The 22,100-nt window shown below is 42.4% G+C and overlaps 2 protein-coding genes across 2 annotated transcripts in view; both read right to left on the bottom strand.

Annotated features, from left to right (window-relative positions):
- EFHC2 (EF-hand domain containing 2) overlaps positions 1-6,295 on the bottom strand; it is a 198,034-nt gene extending 191,739 nt beyond the window's left edge. The window contains exon 1 of the mRNA XM_050775820.1: positions 6,172-6,295. Coding sequence (XP_050631777.1) covers positions 6,172-6,213 — 42 coding nt within the window. The 5' untranslated portion in view covers positions 6,214-6,295. The remainder of the gene's footprint in view (positions 1-6,171) is intronic.
- The window catches only part of MAOB (monoamine oxidase B), a 713,383-nt gene that overhangs the window by 573,275 nt on the left and 118,008 nt on the right, over positions 1-22,100 (bottom strand). The window lies entirely within an intron of this gene.

Consider the following 22,100-nt stretch of genomic DNA (forward strand, 5'->3'; position numbering starts at 1 on the left):
TATAAAGAAATCAAGATTATAGTTTTGTAACTGCCTATATTTAAGCCCAATCATGTCAGTCAGTAAAAGAACTTAATTTTTAAGTCTTGTATAAAATTGTATCTTAGGTTATATTTTTACTCATAATGCTTTGTCATATGTTTTAGTAGCTTTATTATGTAACATTGTCAATACATTTTCATGTTGAAAACAGCATTAATTACAATGAGTTTACAACCTTTATTTAAATTAAATCATCTTAGCCTACTTTTTGAAAAAGTAAATTCCATCTTAGATATAAACAGAAATAATCTTGAATTATTTAACATGTTTACATTATGCTGACTGAAAAGTTTTTTGAATGTATGAAAAGGAAAGAAATGTAAGCTAAGTTTAACTACCTGTTTTGGGTGTTTTTTTTTTCCCCTCAAAAAAGCTGGTGAAAAGTCCTTTTCAGTTTTTAATAGGGGAGAAAACCACTCTTGTCCATACCATATACCATATATCATTCCTCAATAGCACCCTCTAGAATAGAAACTATAGAGAACTTTTAGGCCTACCTGGGTAAGGTAAAAAGGAAAAATAAATCAAGTAGGAAATTTTACCCATAAAACAACCTGAAGTTTCCTCTATTACATTCCCACTTGCTTTAAGGTTGATACCCTTAGTGAGAAAGGGAAAGAGAAGGTAAATAAGTTGGCTGAAATCAAGAGATTCACAGAAAACTACCATTTTTTACTTTAAAAAGATAATTATTGGATTGTTATAGCTACAATATTCTCATTCCAGTTGAAAATGAAATTGATGTGTGCTTATTTCAAGTTTAACCCAGACTTATTTACGGGAATTTATTTATTTCACATAAATTTGGAACTGGCCATATGGCAGGTGTTTAACTTTATGAGAAATTACCATTTCGCATTCCCGCCAGTAATGAGTGAGAATTCCTGTTATTCCAAATCCATGTGAGCAATTAGTATTGTGTTTTGGATTTTAGCCATTTTAATAGGTATACAGTGGTATCTCATCTTGATTTTTATTTTTATTTCCCTAATAGCTATAATGTTGAACATCTTGTTATGTAATTATATATTTATTATCACAGATTGTGCTAATGTACCATGGACTATAGATATAGGTTTTATGCAGGAGTTCTCTAAGACCTGAAAATCATTTCAAAGACTCCTCCAGGGTAAAAAGATTGAGATTTGAGGTGATGAAAATGTTTTGAAATAGTTAGAGGTGTTAGTTGTTGCACAACAGTGTGAATGTACTAAGTACCACTGAATTGTATAATTTTAAATAGTTAGTGGTTAATTTCATGTTACATGAAATTTACCTCAAAACATTTTTAAAAATATATTGAGAAAGGCTGACAAGGCTCTTTGAAGGGTGAGAGATGAGATCTGACCTTGAAAGAAGCTGAAGATCTAAATTTAAATCAGAATTGCCCAGTCTGGACAATAGAGTAAGACCGCATCTCTACCAATAATAATTTTAAAAATTAGCTGGGTATGGTGGTGCATGCCTGTAGTCTCAGCTACTGTGGCAACAGAGGTGGGAAAATGTCTTGAGCCCGGGAGGTTGAGCCTGCATGCAGTGAACTGTGAGCTGTGATCTTGCCACTGCACCCCAGCCTGGGAGAAAGCGCAAGACCCTATCGCAAAAAAAAAAAAAAAAAAAAAAAGATGGAGGTGGTTCAAATGAGAATGTTTTTCAAACACTGATTGCACAACCACAGTAACAGGCATATTTCAGTGCAGGCCAGTTCACATACATACACAAGCACACACAGGAAAGACAAAAAAGTCCGTGAAACACTTAACTCTTGTCAAGCATAATACACTCTAATTCTTTATTCTATCCCACTCTCTTCTTTTTCTTTCTTCCTTTTCAAAAAAAAAAACAAAACAAAACAAAAAAAAAATGCTGGTCATGATTCATTACATTCTTATTATTTTTTTTTTAATTGCTGTGAATTCAAATATGTTTTCTTTCTTCTTAAGGAGGACTTTGCTTCACTACAAATTAGATGGTGGGCTATTTACAGCAAACCCTCCTAAGATGGTGTCAAGGTAGCTTCATTAAAAGCAGAAAGAGCGGCCGGGCACAGTGGTTCATGCCTGTAATCCCAGCACTTTGGGAGGCTGAGGAGGGTGGATCACCTGAGGTCAGGAGTTCGAGACCAGCCTGATCAACATGGTAAAACCCCAACTCTACTAAAAATACAAAAATTAGCCAGGCGTGGTGGCACACGCCTGTAATCCCAGCTACTCAGGAGGCTGAGGCAGGAGAATCGCTTGAACCTGGGAGGCAGAGGTTGCAGTGAGCTGAGATGGCACCATTGCGCTCCAGCCTGGGCAACAGAGCGAGACTCCATCTCAAAAAAAAAAAAGCAGAAAGAGTGAACTCCTCATCATTCATTAGAGACACTCAGGATCAGGATGGGCCACACAATCATCTGTCCAAAATACTGTAGAAAGGATTTTTGGCTTTGGCTGGAAATGTCCCTTTTAATTTTAATATTTTCAATTTTAATAATATGCCCAAGATTCTCTTGCTCAATACAAGTTCAGCATGGAAATTGTCGGAAAAAAGATACGGTGTATCTGGAATTTAGTTGTGATATTTCCCTAAGGTTTTCAACTTATATCAAAATAATTCTAATGTCATCAAAGGTACAAATGTTCATATTTTAGAAGGCACAATACTTCTTGTATTTCAGAGAGAGAAATATAGGTTGCATATCATCTAGCCGTGGACAGAAATCAATCTATTGCTTATGACTGACCACTGGCAGCTAAGGGGCACATAAGTTCCTTTTCAATTTATATGGAAAAGCAATAAAAGTTAGCTGTGTTATAATTTTAAATCCAAACAGCCAAGTAATTATGCTATCTACAGGAGGCCAAGGTTTTTCACTCGGTAATTTAATTCAGCAAGCAGGGGTGGTGGGGGGGGATTAAAAGGCGAGATATGGCTTTACTGACTTTCTGACCATTCTATGCCAGAGAACATCCAATCTTTTAACGAAGTACAAGTTTTCAAAATATTAGTTTGTGGGAAACACATAGTACATTTAGTACCAAGGCTAGTGTAACAATTTTTTAAATGCAGTCACCTAATTTTGGCACATACTAGGATACTCAAGAAATAAATAGATACTGATTTGTTGAATGACAGACAGTCCAAGGTACTGTCATTCTCTATTACACATGCACATACACACACGCACACACACCCACTCCCATTGTTCTCAGGCACAAAGTAAATAAATGTTTTAAATACTCATGAGTCTAGAAATAGACCCACACGTAGATGGATGTTTGATTTTTGACAAAGTGGCTCTGCAGAGACGCGGAGAGTGATCTTTTCCAAAAATTATTCATCAAAAACATCATTAAGAGAGGGAAAAGACCAACCACAGACAAGAAAATATCCAAAATTTATATATATAAGTTCTACAAATCACTAAGAAATAGGCAAACAACCCAGTAAAAATTAGACAAGAGATAAGTAGGTGCTACATAAAAAAGTAATGACCAATAAATGGTCATACAAATAAAGCCAGTCACCGTGGCTCACACCTGTAATCCCAGCACTTTGGGAGGCTGAGGCAGGCAGATCGCCTGAGGTCAGGAGTTCAAGACCAGCCTGGCCAACGTGGTGAAACTGTGTCTCTACTAAAAAATTAAAAAAAAAAAAAAAAAAAAAAAATTAGCCAGGCGTGATGGCGCATGCCTGTAATCCCAGCTACTCGGGAGGCTGAGGCAGGAGAATCGCTTGAAACCGGGAGGCGGAGGTTGCAGTGAGCCGAGATTGCGCCATTGCACTCCAGCCTGGGCAACAGAGCAACAATCTGTCTAAAAAAAAAAAAGTAGTGACCAATAAATGGTCATACAAATGACCAATAAATGTGTAAAACATGCTCAATTTCATTAGGAATCAGGAAGTACAGATTGTAACTGCAAAGAGTTGCTATACCCACCAACCAAAAAATCTAAATCTAGCAGCCCCAGTCAAGGGTGGTATTTTTGGAGAACAGGTAATATTTTATTTTATTTTATTTTTTTTTTTTTGAGACAGGGTCTGGCTCTGTTGCCCAGGTTGGAGTGCAGTGATGCAATCATAGCTCACTGCAGCCTCAACCTCCCAGGCTCAAGTGATTCTCCTACCTCAGCCTCCTGAGTAGCTGGGACTGCAGGCATGTGCCACCATGCTTGGCTAATGTTTTCAATTTTTTGTAGAGACGAGTTCTTACTATATTGCCCAGGCTGGTCCCCAACTCCTGGGCTCAAGGGATCCTCCCACCTCTGCCTCCCAAAGTGCTAGGATTACAGGCGTGAGCCACCGTGCCCAGCCCCCATATTTAATTTCTTGATGTTCATTTTGTGATCATCCATTGTGCATCTTTCTGTATATGTGTTGTACTTCATGATCTTAAAAGTTTTTTAAAAAGCAAAAATACACTCAGAACCTTGCAGATTTATAAATATCTCATCCATCCACTGTTTTTCCTTCCCATCCTTAATCACTGCACGTGAGAGCTATGATACTTCTGCAGGAGGCAGGCATTGGTAATCAGAGTGTTGCTGGGCAAAAAGCTGTAGGCTTTACTTTCGTTTTTTATTAAAATTACTTTTACACAGCATGCTTCTTTACTTCTGGAATCTGTTTTCATGTCCCGTCTCTCAGGGACCTTTCTTATTTGCGTGGCTGGCTTAAACTTACCAAAGGACAATGCTATGCTGGAAGGCCAGCCTCTACCCATCAACCAAGAAATGCACAAATCAGTGTTCAAAGTTGGACTGACCAGACATGTGGGGGTCAGAATTCAATGACCTGAAGCTACAAAGAAAACTGGTACTTTAGGGCCAACAACTTAGATACAGACACTGTTTGGAAACCATAAAGTCAAGTACTTCAATCTGCTGCCTGCTTTCTAAAGTTATCAAAGGTTTACACAATTGCTTTGAGTGGCTCCATCTAATTCCCTCCCATCTAATTGGGAATTAGCTTTTCCTGCAGACACAGATGGCTGACCCAAGTGAAGAGTAGTAACCAGTATAAACAAAAGCCTGAATCATTTTCCTTCTGTCGTTTAAATGAGGTGCTATTTATTGTCAAAAGTTCTTTCATGCTCAGGGCTTTTTGTGTTGTGTTGCTTTGTTCTGTACGTTCATGTTCTTTTGAAATGAACCCCTCCAGGACAGGCGCGGTGGCTCAGCCTGTAATCCCAGCACTTTGGGAGGCCGAGGCGGGCAGATCACTTGAGGTCAGGAGTTTGAGGCCACCCTGGCTAACATGGTAAAACCCCATCTTTACTAAAAACACAAAAATTAGCCGGGTGTGGTGGCGGGCGCCTGTAATCCCAGCTACTGAGGAGGCTGAGGCAGGAGAATCGCTTGAACCTGGGAGGTGGAGGTTGCAGTGAGCCGAGATCCGGCCACTGCACTCCAGCCTCCAGAGTGAGACTCCGTCTCAAAAAAAAAAAAAAAAAAAAAAAAAAAAAAAAAAAAGAAGAAGAAGAAATGAACCCCTCCCAACCTCCCACTTATAAATAGAGGGAAAAAAAAATCCCTCCAAGTTTGGGTGCCTGTCTCTATAAAGTTTGGGAGTAAACTTTACAGGCTGCCACTCTTATCTGCCACCTACCCCTCTTGATAAGTGCCAAATTTCTTAGATTTGATAATTCAAATGGTATCTTTTTTCACACAGGATACGGGGGATAATGATTAGGCTTCTGGGCTGTGGAGACAAGGTTGTTTGAAAGAAACCCAGCTTCACCACTGAGACTGTGTAGCTCTGTGCCTCAGTTTCCTCAATAGTAACTGGGAATAAAAACTACCTAATTCAAAGGGCTGTTGGGACACTGGATGCTGCATAAGGTGATTAAAGCACAGCGCCTGGCACACATTAAACCCGCAATGGTTATCGTCACTATTATTCGTTACCTTTGAGGGTCCTGTCACCTATAAGGGGTCTATATATATGTTTCTAAATTAGGAAAAACATTCAGATGCAGTTGGAGAGATGGGAGAAGGAGCCTATTAAGTTTGGTCCAAGTTGCCACCAACCCAGGGCAGCAGCATCGGGTCTCCAGGAGAGTCCGCGGAAGTGGCCACGCCACGACCCTGCCTGGACCCCAGACTCCAGCCGGGAGCTGTGACCTCGGACGCCCTTCCTACTCACGTTGCGGTTGAAGCTGTTGCCCGGCAGCAGAGGCAGGGCCATGGCGCTCAGCGTCCGAAAATCGAGAGTCCCAGAAGAGAGGGCCCGGCAGGCAGCGGCCGCCTCCCGGCCGCGTTGTTTGGCCCCCACGTTGCCTGGAGACTGGAAGCGGCGTCACTGAGGGAGGAGGGGCGGGGGGGGGTGGGGAGAAGAATTGTGGGGGGGCGGGGGGCACCTCCGCGGCGCGCCCCTCCTCCTCCGCCCCAGTTCCCCTCGTCCCGCTTCATCCCCGCACACACTCAGACAGGTCCTGGTCTCCTGAGGAGTCTCCTGTCTGCACACGCAGTGTGCACACACAAAGATTGACTGTTCCCTGCCCCCGCCGCTTTCTGGTTTAACCCCTTTATAGAACTCAAAGCCTTTCTTGTACTTTGCTTTTCCAATTCTTGTCGCCAACAGTTTTTTGCTATGTGGTTCAAACACACAGCAAAGTACAGAAAATAATATGACGGCCGTGTGCTCACTGAGATGTTACACAAGTTGATGTTTTCCTATGTTGCATAGACTTCAGCTTTTATTTTGTAATTAAAACGTTCAAGATGACTCTAAAGCCACATATACCCCTAACGAAAACGCGTTGTAATGGTAACCACCGCCTTCAGTTTTTCCTCTGGATATTTTTATATTTGTTGTTTGTTTGTTTGTTTTTGTTTTGAGACAAGGTCTCACTATGTTGCCCAGGCCGATCTCGAACTCCTGGGCTCAAGCAGCCCTCCCGCCTCTGCCTCCCAAAGTGCTGGGATTACAGGTATGAGCCACCGTGTCCGGCCCATTTTTGTATTTGAACTAAACGTTTGTAAGGTCCAATCAGGGGTGGCCAGGGGCAGAGTCAGGTGTCACAAAACGCAAGCCCTGTCACTCCATCGTACACCCCAAGATAGCCAGGAACCTCCTCTCCCAACATCTACCTCTAATCCCTCCCTGAAGCCCTAAAGGTTGGACTCGATACTCTCTCTCAGTCAGCACCTCGTCTATTTCAGCTGCGATCCCATTGTTTCTTGTCTGGTTTTCTTCTTTAAAAAGAAAAACAAACACACAAAAAAACTAACTGATCTTGCCTCCAGAGCCGTCGTTTTTATAATTCATGATGCAACTGTTACTCTTCTGCTTCAATAATCTAGCCTTCCCGCCGCCTTCAGAAGGCGGTGAAACTCCTTATAGCCTGGTCTGAGGACCCTTTGTCAGGGGGCACCTACCAATGCCCTCCATCCCTTTCTTTGCCCCCTCCTCCATCTACTCCAGCTCTGAGAAACCACTGGCAGTTTCCAAATCAGGCTCTGCGGTTTCTCCTCTGGGGCTTTTGCAAATAACACTATCGTCTAGAAACACCCTTCCTTCCTATCTTTCACCTAAGTAACCTCTTCTTGTCTTTCAGGACTTGATTCAGCGTGGGAGTGGGGCATGCAAGGTATTGTCATTTCTTCAGTATATTCTTTCACCTTCTTCCTGCCACCTCCATCTGTATTTGGTGTCTATTCTGATCCTGGCTTTCATCCTACTACATTGTAATCACCTGTTTACTTGACATTTCTTTAAATGCCCCCAAATTCCTCCAGGGCAGGGACTGTATCTCCTTTTATATTCATCAACAATATCCATTATTGTTTCTGTGTTTATAAATTTTACATTCTAAATTTCTGCTACTTGCTTTTTTTTTGCCTAAGATTGTTATTGAGGCCGAGTGCGGTGGCTCATGCCTGTAATCCCAGCACTTTGGGAGGCCAAGGCAGGCGGACCAAGAGGTCAGGAGTTCGAGACCAGCCTGGCCAACATAGTGAAACCCCATTTCTACTAAAAATACAAAAATTAGCTGGGTGTGGTGGCACATGCCTGTAAATCCCAGCTACTTGGGAGTCTGAGGCAGGAGAATTGCTTGAACCAGGGAGGCTGAGGTTGCAGTGAGCTGAGATTGCTCCACTGCACTCCAGCCTAGGTAACAGAGCAAGACTCTGTCTTGAAAATAATAATAATAATAAAATTCTGTTATTGAGATTTCTACACATTAACACATCTAGAGTTCATTAATTTTAAATGCATTGTATGATTATACCACAAATTGTTTAACTATCTGCTCTCATCTGTTGATGACAATTAAATTGTTTCCAATTTTCCACTAGTTACCAACAATGCTGCAGTGAGCAACTCTGCCTGTTCCTTTGGCAATAATCTAGGGCACATACTGAAAGATGGAATTACATACATATCTGAGTGCATGCCTTCAGTTTTACTAGATTTTGCTAGACGATCTCCAGATAGATAAACCAATTAAGAAAATCCCCTTCCCTGTTCATCCTTTCAACAATAGGTATTACCAAATTATATAATTTTGGATAATCATCTGAATAAGTGTGAATGGTATACTATTGTTATTTTAATTTGTTTCTCCCTAATTCCTAGTACAGTTGGTCATGTTTTCCCATGCTTGTTACTTTCTCCTGTGACTCAGCTATTCACATCCTTTGCTTATTTTTCTCTTCCGTCATTTGTAGTTTTTTTTTTAGATAGATAGATAGATAGATAGATAGATAGATAGATAGATAGATAATCTGGATACTAATCTGAGGCATAGCAAATATTTTCTCATTGTTGTTTGTCTTTTAACTTCAATATAGGGTTCTTTATTGTACATAAATTTGTTATTTTATTTTACTCAAATATATCATTCTTTCAGTTATGGTTGGTGGGTTTTTTGGTTTATTTTACTTTTTATTTTTTGAGACGGAATCTCACTCTGTCACCTAGACTGGAGTACAATGGTGTGATCTAGGCTCACCGTAACCTCCGCCTCCTAGGTTCAAGTGATTCTCCTGCCTCAACCTCCTGAGTAGCTGGGATTATAGGCATGCACCACCACACCTGGCTAATTTTTGTATTTTTAGTAGAGACGGGGTTTCACCTTGTTGGCCAGGCTGGTCTCGAACTCCTGGCCTCAAGTGATCTGCCCACCTTGGCCTCCCAAAGTGCTGGGATTACAGGCATGAGCCACTGCACCTGGCCTGTTTGGTGTCTTATATGTGAATTCAAAAATCTTTTACTGCTCCAAAAGAACAGTTATTCTCCTACATGTTCTTGCAAACATTTTCAAAATTCCTTGTTGCTTTTTAAATTGAAATAATTTCAAGCTAGTAAGAAGTTGCAAGAACAGTCCAAATAACTCTCATTTATCCTTTCCCCAGATTTCCCAATTGTTTTATATTTTACCACATTCATTTTGTCATTTTCCCCATATATAGTTTTTTACATTTTAAAGTAAGTTGCAGATATCATGCCCCTTGATTCCTAAACACTTCAGTGTGTATTTCCTAAGAATAAGGACAGTCTCTTATATAACTGAAGTACAATAATTAAAATCAGAAATTTAATATTAATACAATACTGTTTTCTTTTTTCTGAGACAAAGTCTCACAATGTTGCCCAGGCTAGAGTGCAGTGGCATGATCATGGCTCACTGCAGCCTCCACCTCCTGAGCTCAAGTGATCCTCCCACTTCAGTCTCCCAAGTAGTTGGGACTACAGGCAAGTGCCACCGTGCCCAGCTATTTTAATTTTTTTTTTTTTATTTTTTGTAGACATGGGGTCTCATTATGTTGCCCAGCCTGGCCTCAAACTCCTGACCTCAAGCAATCCACCCATCTCGGCCTTATAATACTATTTTATTTTTATTTTATTTTATTTTATTATTTATTTATTTATTATTATTATTATACTTTAAGTTCTAGGGTACATGTGCATAACGTGCAGGTTTGTTACATATTTTTTTTTTTTTTTTTTTTTTTTTTTGAGACGGCCGCTCTGTCACTGGGGCTGGAGTGCAGTGGCCGGATCTCAGCTCACTGCAAGCTCCGCCTCCCGGGTTTACGCCATTCTCCTGCCTCAGCCTCCCGAGTAGCTGGGACTACAGGCGCCCGCCACCTCGCCTGGCTAGCTTTTTGTATTTTTTAGTAGAGACGGGGTTTCACCGTGTTAGCCAGGATGGTCTCGATCTCCTGACCTTGTAATCCGCCTGTCTCGGCCTCCCAAAGGGCTGGGATTACAGGCTTGAGCCACCGCGCCTGGCCTAATACTATTTTCTAATCTAAAATACTTATTCAAATTTTGCAATTGTCCCAATAATTTTTTTTTTTTTTTTTTTTTTTGGAGACAGGGCCGCGCTTTATCACCCAGGTGCAATTACGACTCACTGCAGTCTCCATCTCTTGGGCTCAAGCGATCCTCCCACCTCAGCCTCCCTAGTAGTTGGGAATACAGGAACACACCACCATGCCCAGCTAATTCTTTTTTTTTTTTTTTTTTTTTTTTTTTGAGACGGAGTCTCGCTCTGTCGCCCAGGCTGGAGTGCAGTGGCGCGATCTCGGCTCACTGCAAGCTCCGCCTCCCGGGTTCACACCATTCTCCTGCCTCAGCCTCCCGAGTAGCTGGGACTACAGGCGCCCACAACCGCGCCTGGCTAATTTTTTGTATTTTTAGTAGAGACGGGGTTTCACCGTGGTCTCGATCTCCTGACCTTGTGATCCGCCCGCCTCGGCCTCCCAAAGTGCTGGGATTACAGGCGTGAGCCACCGCGCCCGGCCTAATTTTTTTTTTTCTTTATTGAGACAAGGGTCTCACTATGTTGCTCAGACTGGTCTCAAACTCGTGGCTCCAAGCAATCTTCCTGTCTTGGCCTCCCAAAGTGCTGGGATTACAGGCATGAGCCACCACATCTGGCCCATAATGTCCTTTTTTAGCAAAAAGAAAAATAATTTGTTTTGACCCAGAATCTGATGCAACATCACACATGGCATTTGGTTGTCATGTCTCTTGGTTGTCATGTCTCTTTATTCTCCTTTAATTGGGAACAGTTCTTCCATCTTTCTTCATCTCTTGTGACCTTGATATTTTTGAAAAGGATAGGTCATGGCTAGGTGTGGTGGCTCACGCCTGCAATCCCAGCACTTTGGGAGGCCGAGGCGGGTGGATCACTTGAGGCCAGGACTTCGAGACTAGCCTGGCCAACATGGCGAAACACCATCTCTACTGAAATACAAAAATTACCTGGGCGTGGTGGCAGGTGCCTTTAATCCCAGCCTATTCAGGAGGCCGAGGCAGGAGAATTGCTTAAACCTGGGAGGCACAGGTTGCAGTGAGCCAAGATCATGCCATTGCACTCCAGCCTGGGCAACAGATTGAGACTCTGTCTCATGAAAAAAAAAAAAAAAGAAAAAAAGAAAGAAAGAAAAGAAAGAAAAAGAAAGAAAGAAAGAGAGAGAGAGAGAAAGAAAGAAAGAAAAGAAAAGGATAGGCCAGATATTTGGTAGAAAGTTCTTCAATTTAGGTGTGACTGATGTTTCCTCACGAGGAGATTCAGTTTATGGCTTTTGGACAAGAACGTCACAGGACTGTTGTGTCCTAGTTCATCAAAGGAACAGGTCCATAATGTGCATTTTTACCATCAATGATGAGGTTCACTTTGATCATTGGGTTAAGGTGAAGTGTACCAAGCTTCTGTCTACAGCTAGAAAGATGAAGATATAGATATACATAGAAATAGATATATTAAAAGTCATGAGTTTATACTAATACCTCCAATTCCAATCAACAGAGTACCTACTGGTATTCCCCTTTCTGCACTGGTGACGCTCTGCTCAAGCTGTAAGAAATCTCATTCCAATTATCCTCAAAATATAGTTGGCCCTTGAACAACACAGGCTTGAACTGCATTGGTCCACTTATACGCAGACTTTTAAAATTATTCTTGGAGCAGACAGCCCTTTCTCTGCTGTGCTGATGATTGCAACCTTGCCATGTAAAAATAAAATAAAATAAATTATTGGTGGGAAGCAAAACCCACATATACAGAGGGCTGACTTTTGTATACATAGGTTCTGCAAGGCCAACCACGGCACTTGAGTGTTCAAGGATTTTGGTATACTCGGGGGTCCTGGAACCCATCCCCCGTGTACACTGAGGGGCAACTGTATTTACTTATTTGCTCTATACTACAAGACCCTGAAAGCAGCTTCAGAACACCTAACTCATATCTCTGTAAAACAAAAGACAAACCTACTAATTAGAGTTCAATCTTTGTTTGCAGTGTTTTTCTTTGGTCTTAATGTACACAGTCAAAATACTAGGCTCAAAAATTACTTAGGCTTTTGCCCCCTTCCCTGTTTAGAATGCTTATGTTATTCATTTACAAAACAGTTTGGTCTGTTCACGCCTATTCATATTCCACATTATGTCTGTTTTTGTTTTTGTTTTTGTTTTGAAACAGAGTCTTGCTCTGTCGCCAGGCTGGAGTGCAGTGGCGCAATCTCGGCTCACTGCAACATCCATCCCCTGGGTTCAAGCAATTCTCCTGCCTCAGCCTCCCAACTAGCTGGGACTACAGGTGCCTGCCACCAAGCCCAGCTAATTTTTGTATTTTTAGTAGAGACGGGGTTTCACCATGTTGGTCAGGATGGTCTCGATCTCTTGACTTCGTGATCCGCCTGCCTCAGCCTCCCAGTGTGTTGGGATTACAAGAGTGAGCCACCGCGCCCGGCCTATTTCTTCTTTGTCTTATTTTGTATAAATGTGTTTCTCTCTTTGTAGTTTGATTAATTTAGCTAGTGGTTTACATATTTTCTTACTTTTTTCAAAGAACCAGAATTTTTCTTTATTAATTTGACCCACTGTTTTCTATTCTTAACCTTTACTGTTTTTCTGCTTTTACTTTTATTGTTTTCTTCCTTATGCTTTCTTTTGACTCATTTGTTGTTCTTTTTCTCACTTTTTAAGCTGATATTGTAAAATTAAATAATTCAAACTTAAAGCTGTTGGAACTTTAAATTACCCTGAGCCTTGAGAGGATTTTAACTATGCAACCTGGGTGACAAGGCATGCTGTTGCAACTTCTGCCTTTTTTTCTCTTTTTCCTGTAAATAATTAAGACCAAATAGCTCCAAAGATAAGAATCCCTGACTCAAGTCACTACGCCTCCTCACAGAGTAATAAAGTAATCTTCATTGGAATGTAGCAATCTGTAACCAATCAAATCACTGTGGCGCATGTGCACTGGTCTTGTATGGAAAACGTAATCCTGCTGGATCGTCTCTGTCTCTGCCTATATAATTGAAACTTTAACTTCTCCATTTTAAAACCACTGACCCCATTCGTTTGGAGTCCATGCTTTCCCAGTGGCCATCCTCAAGCTTTGTGCTTGGATAACCTCTACACTTAATCATATTTTCTGAATCTCTCTCTCTTTCTTTCTTTTTTTTTGAGACAGGATCTTGCTCTATTGCTCAGGCCAGAGTGCAGTGGCACGATCTCTGCTTACTGCAACCTCCACCTCCCGGGTTCAAGCAATTCTTCTGCCTCAGCCTCCCGAGTAGTAGGGATTACAGGCGCCCATCACCACGCCTAGCTAATTTTTGTGTTTTTAGTAGAGACAGGGTTTCACCATATTGGCCAGGCTGGTCTCGAACTCCTGAATTCAAGTGATCCACCCACCTCAGCCTCCCAAAGTGCTGGAATTACAGGTGTAAGCCACCGTGCCCTGCCTGAATATCATTATTTAAAGTTGACAATATAATTCACTCATTTTCATCCATTTTTTATCGATATAAGTGTTTACGGCTATAAATTTTCCTATAATCTCTACTTTAAACATATCCAGTATCCTGATATGTAGTGTTTTCATTACTTGCTTTTTGTTGTTGTTGTTTATTTGTTTGCTTTTTAGATATTCTGTGATTTTGGCTTGTATTTTCCCTTTCACCCAAGAGTTGTTTAATAGAAAATGTTAACAGTTTCTAGTTGGAAAAGATTTGGGGGGGAAGCTTTTATTTTGTTCTTAGTTTTATTGCACTTTGATAAGATTTGTTTTAATATTTCTTTTCTCTTTCTTTCTTTCTTTCTTTCTTTTTTTTTTTTGAGATGGACTCTCGCTTTGTCGCCCAGGCTGGAGTGCAGTGGCGAGATCTCAGCTCACTGCAAGCTCCACCTCCTGGGTTCAAGCAATTCGCCCACCTCAGTCCCCCAAATAGCTGGGACTACAGGCGCATACCACTATGTGTCAGGCCTCTGAGCCCAAGCTAAGCCATCATATCCCCTGTGACCTGCACGAATGCATCCAGATGGCCTGAAGCAACTGAAGATCCACAAAAGAAGTGAAAATAGCCTTAACTGATGACGTTCCACCATTGTGATTTATTTCTGCCCCAACCTAACTGATCAATGTACTTTGTAATCTCCCCCACCCTTAAGAAGCTTCTTTGTAATTCTCCCCACCCTTGAGAATGTACTTTGTGAGATCCACCCCCTGCCTGCAAAACATTGCTCCTAACTCCACCGCCTATCCCCAAACCTATAAGAACTAATGATAATCCACCACCCTTTGCTGACTCTCTTTTCGGACTCAGCCCGCCTGCACTCAGGTGAAATAAACAGCTTTGTTGCTCACCCAAAGCCTGTTTGGTGGTCTCTTCACATGGACACATGAGACATTTGGTGCCAAAGACCCGGGTCCGTGGGACTCCTTTGGGAGACCAGTCCCCTGTCCTCATCCTCACTCCGTCAAGAGATCCACCTACGACCTCGGGTCCTCAGACCAACCAGCCCAAGGAACATCTCACCGATTTTAAATCGGGTAAGTGGCCTCTTTTTATTCTCTTCTCCAACCTCTCTCACTATCCCTCAACCTCTTTCTCCTTTCAGTCTTGGCACCACCCTTCAATCTCTCCCTTCTCTTAATTTCAATTCTTTTCATTTTCTGGTAGAAACAAAGGAGACACATTTTATCTGTGGACCCAAAACTCCGGGGCCAGTCACGAATTCGGGAAGGCAGCCTTCCCTTGGTGTTTAGTCATTGCAGGGACACCTCTCTGATTACTCACCCACGTTCCATTGGTGTCTGATCTCCGTGGAGACGCCTGCCTTGATCATTCACCCACATTCCCTTGGTGGCAAGTCAATTGCCGGGACGCCTGCTTTGGCTGCTCACCCATGTTGCAGCCCAGGGTTGCTCCCTACCCCCTTCTCCGTGTCTCTACCCTTCTCTTTAAACTTGCCTCCTTCACTATGGGCAACCTTCCACCCTCCATTCCTCCTTCTCCCTTAGCCTGTGTTCTCAAGATCTTAAAACCTCTTCAACTGTCGCCTGACCTAAAATCTAAGCGTCTTATTTGCTTCTGCAACACCGCCTGGCCCCATTACAAACTCGACAATGGTTCTAAATGGCCAGAAAACAGCACTTTTGATTTCTCCATCCTATGAGACCTAGATAATTTTTGTCGAAAAATGGGCAAATGGTCTGAAGTGCCTGACGTCCAGGCATTCTTTTACACATTGGTCCCTCCCTAGTCTCTGCTCCCAGTGAGACTCGTCCCAAATCTTCCTTCTTTCTCTCCTGTCTGTTCCTTCAGTCTCCACCCCAAGCTCTGAGTCCTTTGAATCCTTCTTTTCTACGGACTCATCTTTCCTCTCCCCTTCTCCCCAGGCTGCTCCTCACCAGGCCAATCCAGGTCCCAATTCTTCCTCAGCCTTTGCTCCCCCACCCTATAATCCTTCTATCAACTCCCCTCCTCACACCTGGTCCGGCTTACAGTTTCGTTCCACGACTAGCCCTCCCCCACCTGCCCAGCAATTTCCTCTTAGAGAGGTGGCTGGAGCTGAAGGCATAGTCTGGGTACATGTGTCTTTTTCTCTATCAGACCTTTCCCAAATCAGCCAGCTTTTAGGCTCTTTCTCATCAGACCCCACTAAATATGTACAAGAATTCCGATATCTACCTCTGTCCTATAATTTAACCTGGAGTGACTTAAATGTCATCCTAACTTCTACCCTCTCCCCAGATGAATGGCAGAGTTTTTTCTCTAGCCCCATTTCATGCTGATAACCACCGGCTTCATGAGCCAGACCCCAGAGGAAGGCCGCCTTATTCTCACTATGCATTTTATTACCCAATCCGCTCCCGACATTAGAAAAAGGTCCAAAAATTAAATTCCGGCCCTCAAATCCCACAACAGGACTTAATTAACCTCGCCTTCAAGGTGTACAATAATAAAGAAGAGTTGCAGTTACTTGCCTGTGCTGTGAGAGAAAACCCAGCCATATCTCAAGCACACAAAAACTTCAAAACGCCTAAGCCACAGTGGTCAGGCGTTCCTTCAGGACTTCCTCCCCCCAGGAGCTTGCTTCAGGGGCTGGAAATCTGGCCACTGGGCCAAGGAATGCCCGTAGCCTGGGATTCTTCCTAAGCCGTGTCCCATCTGTGTGGGACCCCACTGGAAACTGGACTGTCCAACTGGCCCAAGGCTCTGACTGACTCCTTCCTAGATCTTCTCAGCTTAGCGGCTGAAGACTGACACTGCCCGATCGCCTCAGAAGCCCACAGGATCATCAGAGACGCTTTGGGTAACTCTTACAGTGGAGGGTAAGTCTGTCCCCTTCTTAATCAATACAGAGGCTACCCACTCCACATTACCTTCTTTTCAAGGGCCTGTTTCCCTTGCCTCCATAACTGTTGTGGGTATTGATGGCCGGGCTTCTAAACCTCTTAAAACTCCCCAACTCTGGTGCCAACTTGGACAACGTTCTTTTATGCATTCCTTTTTAGTTATCCCCACCTGCCCAGCTCCCTTATTAGGTTGAGACATTTTAACTAAATTATCTGCTTCCCTGACTATTCCTGGGTTACAGCCACACCTCATTGCCTCCTTTTTCCCCAGTTCAAAGCCTCCTTCACATCCTCCCCTTGTATCTTTCCACCTTAAACCACAAATATAGAACGCCTCTACTCCCTCCTTGGTGACCGATCATGCACCCCTTACTATCCCATTAAAACCTAATCACTCTTACCCCGCTCAATGCCAATATCCCATCCCACAGCACGCTTTAAAAGAATTAAAGCCTGTTATCACTCGCCTGCTACAGCATGGCCTTTTAAAGCCTGTAAACTCTCCTTACAATTCCCCCGTTTTACCTGTCCAAAAACCCGACAAGCCCTTACAGGTTAGTTCAGGATCTGCGCCTTATCAACCAAATTGTCTTGCCTATCCATCCTGTGGTGCCAAAGCCATATACTCTCCTATCCTCAAAACCTCCCTCCACAACCTCTCCACAACCCGGTATTCTGTTCTGGATTTCAAACATGCTTTCTTTACTATTCCTTGCCCCTTCATCCCAGCCCCTCTTTGCTTTCACTTGGACTGACCCTGACACCCATCAGGCTCAGCAAATTACCTGTGATGTACTGCCGCAAGGCTTAATGGACAGCACCCATTACTGCAGTCAAGCCCAAATTTCTTCTTCATCCATTACCTATCTCTGCATAATTCTCATGAAAACCACACATGCTCTCCCTGCTGATCGTGTCCGGCTAATCTCCAAAACCCGAACCCCTTCTACGAAACAAGTCCTTTCCTTCCTAGGCATGGCTAGGTACTTCCGCCTTTGGGTACCTAGTTTTACCATTGTGACTAAACCATTGTGTAAACTAACAAAAGCAAACCTAGCTGACCCCATAGATCCTAAATCTTTTCGCCACTCCTCTTTCCGTTCCTTAAAAACAGCCCTAGAAGCTGCCCCCATGCTGGCTCTCCCTAACTCATCCCAACCCTTTTCATTACACACAGCCAAAGTACAGGGCTGTGAGGTCAAAATTCTTACACAAGAGCCAGGACTGCACCCTGTAGCCTTTCTATCCAAACAACTTGACCTTACTGTTTTAGTCTGGCCCCACCCCCATGACTGTATCTCTCTGATCCACCTGACATTCACTCCATTTCCCTGTATTTCCTTCTTTCCTGTTCCTCACCCTGATCACACTTAGTTTATTGATAGCAGTTCCACCGGGCCTAATTGCCACACACTAGCAAAGGCAGGCTATACTATTCTGTTGTCATTTCATAACCTCTTCCATGTAGGTTACAAGCCACTAGCCCACCTCTTAGAACCTCTAATTTCCTTTCCATCGTGGAAAGCTATCCTCAAGGAAATCACTTGTCGGTGTTCCATCTGCTATTCTACTACTCCTCAGGGATTGTTCAGGCCCCCTCCCTTTCCTACACATCAAGCTCGGGGATTTGCCCCCGCCCAGGACTGGCAAATTGACTTTACTCACATGCCTCAAGTCAGAAAACTAAAATACCTCTTGGTCTGGGTAGACACTTTCACTGGATGAGTAGAGGCCTTTCTTTTTTTTTTTTTTTTTGAGACAGAGTCTCGCTCTGCCGCCCAGGCTGGAGTGCAGTGGCCGGATCTCAGCTCACTGCAAGCTCCGCCTCCCGGGTTCACGCCATTCTCCTGCCTCAGCCTCCCGAGTAGCTGGGACTACAGGCGCCGCCACCTCGCCCGGCTAGTTTTTTTGTATTTTTAAAGTAGAGACGGGGTTTCACCGTGTTAGCCAGGATGGTCTCGATCTCCTGACCTCGTGATCCGCCCGTCTCGGCCTCCCAAAGTGCTGGGATTACAGGCTTGAGCCACCGCGCCCGGCCAAGTAGAGGCCTTTCCTACAGGGTCTGAGAAGGCCACCGTGGTCATTTCTTCCCTTCTGTCAGACATAATTCCTCAGTTTGGCCTTCCCACCTCTATACAGTCTGATAACGGACCAGCCTTTATTAGTCAAATAAGGAAGACCTTTATAGAGGCCTTCCCACCTCTATACAGTCTGATAACGGACCGGCCTTTATTAGTCAAATCACCCAAGCAGTTTCTCAGGCTCTTGGTATTTAGTGGCTCCTGGTTTTACCTCAAATCGCCACCCTTAAGTCTCTCTTGAAGTGGATAGATCTTCAGTGACAAGGTACCCTCCAATACTTTCACCCTGATGAAGTCCTATTCTTTACTTTCATACTCTTATTCTGGTTCCCGTTCTTATGCCACCCTAATCCTTAAACAGTTGCTGGCTTTGCATTTCTCTTTCCTCCAAAATCTCCGAGGCCTTGACTTATTGCTAAAAAAAAGGGGGGGGGGGACTCTGAATATTTTTAAATGAAGAGTGCTGTTTTTATCTAAATCAATCTGGCATGGTATATGACAACATAAAAAAACTCAAGGATAGAGCCTAAACTTGTGCCAACCAAGCAAGTAATTACGCTGAACCCCCTTGGACACTCTGTAATTGGATGTCCTGGGTACTCCCAATTCTTAGTCCTTTAATACCTGTTTTTCTCCTTCTCTTATTTGGACCTTGTGTCTTTCATTTAGTTTCTCAATTAATACAAAACTGCATCCAGGCCATCACCGATAATTCTACATGACAAATGCTCCTTCTAACAACCCCCTCAATATCACCCCTTACCCCAAAATCTTTCTTCAGTTTAATCTCTCCCACTCTAGGTTCCCACGCCACCCCTAATCCCATTTGAAGCAGCCCTGAGAAACATCGTCCATTATCTCTCCATACCTCCCACCAAAATTTTCACCACCTCAACACTTCACCACCATTTTGTTTTGTTTTTCTTATTAACATAAGAAGACAGGACTGTCAGGCCTCTGAGCCCAAGCTAAGCCATCATATCCCCTGTGACCTGCACGAATGCATCCAGATGGCCTGAAGCAACTGAAGATCCACAAAAGAAGTGAAAATAGCCTTAACTGATGACATTCCACCATTGTGATTTATTTCTGCCCCAACCTAACTGATCAATGTACTTTGTAATCTCCCCCACCCTCAAGAAGCTTCTTTGTAATTTCTCCCCACCCTTGAGAATGTACTTTGTGAGATCCACCCCCTGCCTGCAAAACATTGCTCCTAACTCCACCGCCTATCCCCAAACCTATAAGAACTAATGATAATCCACCACCCTTTGCTGACTCTCTTTCCGGACTCAGCCCGCCTGCACCCAGATGAAATAAACAGCCTTGTTGCTCACACAAAGCCTGTTTGGTGGTCTCTTCACACGGACATGTGAGACACCACGCCTGGCTAAATTTTTTTGTATTTTTAGTAGAGACGGGATTTCACCATGTTGGCCAGGTTGGTCTTGAACTACTGACCTCAGGTGATCCCCTCACCTCAGCCTCCCAAAGTGCTGGGATTACAGGTATGAGCCACCACACCCGGCCCTTAATATTTCTCTTGTATAGAATTTATTGATGCTTTATTTGTGATCTAATATTTGATCAATTTTTGTAACTATAGCATATGCAGTTGAGAGGGAAGGTGTATTCTCTATTATTCGATTCTAAAGTTCAGTATAGATTGATAAATCTATTTTATTGACTATGCTGTTAACTTTATATCCTTACTTATATTTCTACCACTTGATCTGTTTTGCTCTGGGCAGTGTATTATACTCTCCTACTAGCAGAGTGTTTCTATCTGTATCTCCTTTCAGCTGTAGTTTCTGCTTTTTAAAGATGGTCATTTGGTGCACAGATTGTCACAACTGTTAAACCTACCTTGTGAAATTGACTGTTTTTTGGTCACATTTAATTATTTGTTGGCCTAAATTCTACTTTGATATCAGGATCTCAGCCCCCACTTACTTGTTATTTCCATTTGCCTGGTACTTTTTTGCCCATGCCTTTATTCTTAACCCATCTGAATTATTTTGATTTAGATGTATCTCACATATACCACATATACTTGGGTCTTGCTTTATGAGCCACATTGAAGATATTTTTGTTTTAGTAGGTGAGTTAAGCCCATTCACATTTGTTGATAAGATTGATGTTTGTGGTCTCAACTTCAATATATTATTTTATATTGTAATCACCATGTATATTATGTATATCTACTGTTTCTTTTTCTTCATGCTGTTGTTTTCTTTGCTATTATAATTTATAAATATCTTTGAATATTTAGGAAGGCTTGTATTTTTGTTCTACTGTTTGCCTTTGTACTTACAACATTTTCAAGAGATAGGGTATGGACATCTTCAATTTTACCAAGTAATATTAAATTCCTTTTAAAGTGAACATAGCTGATACATTAACATGTTAATTTCAATAAATTTAATTTTATTTCTCTAAATCTCATTTGTTCTTTTTAAATCTGTATGTTCTTTCTTTTAAATAGAGTCTTACTCTTATAATTTCCCTTGCTAATTTTATCTCTTTAATCATTTTAAACATACTTAGCAGAGTCCTTAACCAACAATTCTGATCTCTTATGTTCATGGGGTGCCACTTACCCTGCTTCTTGTGTTGGCTGACTCTCCTTCATGGTGGATTGTTTCCTTATGTGTTTATCAATGTTTATGGTGATCCCACCTATGTGGCACCTCGTCAAGGTGGGACTGGCACCTTCTGATTCCAAGTGGAGTGTTCTCTCTAATATGCCATAGCTCACACACACTGACCACTGCTCCATTACAGCCACAATCTACACCGAGAAGGTCTCTGCCTTTCGCAGTGAGGATGTTTTACAAAGCAAAAAGCAGTTCTGATAAGAATGATTTTCTTAAATGACTGATAAAGGAAAATATTGTAAATTAGGGCTATAGGAAAAGTCTAGGACCTAAGGCTACCATACACATCCATCTACTGCCTACATGTTCATACTTGCTACTTCCTTTGGGGACAATGATATCTTCTTGTACCTCTTTAGATACTCCCCACATAATGTCTGCTCTCCCATACACACACACAGAGTTTTAGAATCATGATTCCATAGTTTCTCATTTAACAAATATTTATGGAACTTCTACTCTGATATGCCAGAACCTCTTCTAAACACTGGGACAAATCAGTGATTGGGACAGAGTGAACACTTCCAAACACCCGAGATCTGAGATTCTCAGTCTTTTATCAGTTGTAACTTCTTGCTTCGTTTCCCTTCTGTGATACATATCTTCCCATACTGCCTCTCCTGACATGTCTACCACAAAGGAACATCTGAAATGGTATATAGCTCTTTTTAAAATAAATGTAAAGTAAACTAATTCTGGGAATTACAAGACACCCCCTGAAATAACCGAAGA

The sequence above is a fragment of the Macaca thibetana genome, chromosome X (genome assembly GCF_024542745.1).
Source record: "Macaca thibetana thibetana isolate TM-01 chromosome X, ASM2454274v1, whole genome shotgun sequence".
Classification (NCBI taxonomy): domain Eukaryota; kingdom Metazoa; phylum Chordata; class Mammalia; order Primates; family Cercopithecidae; genus Macaca; species Macaca thibetana.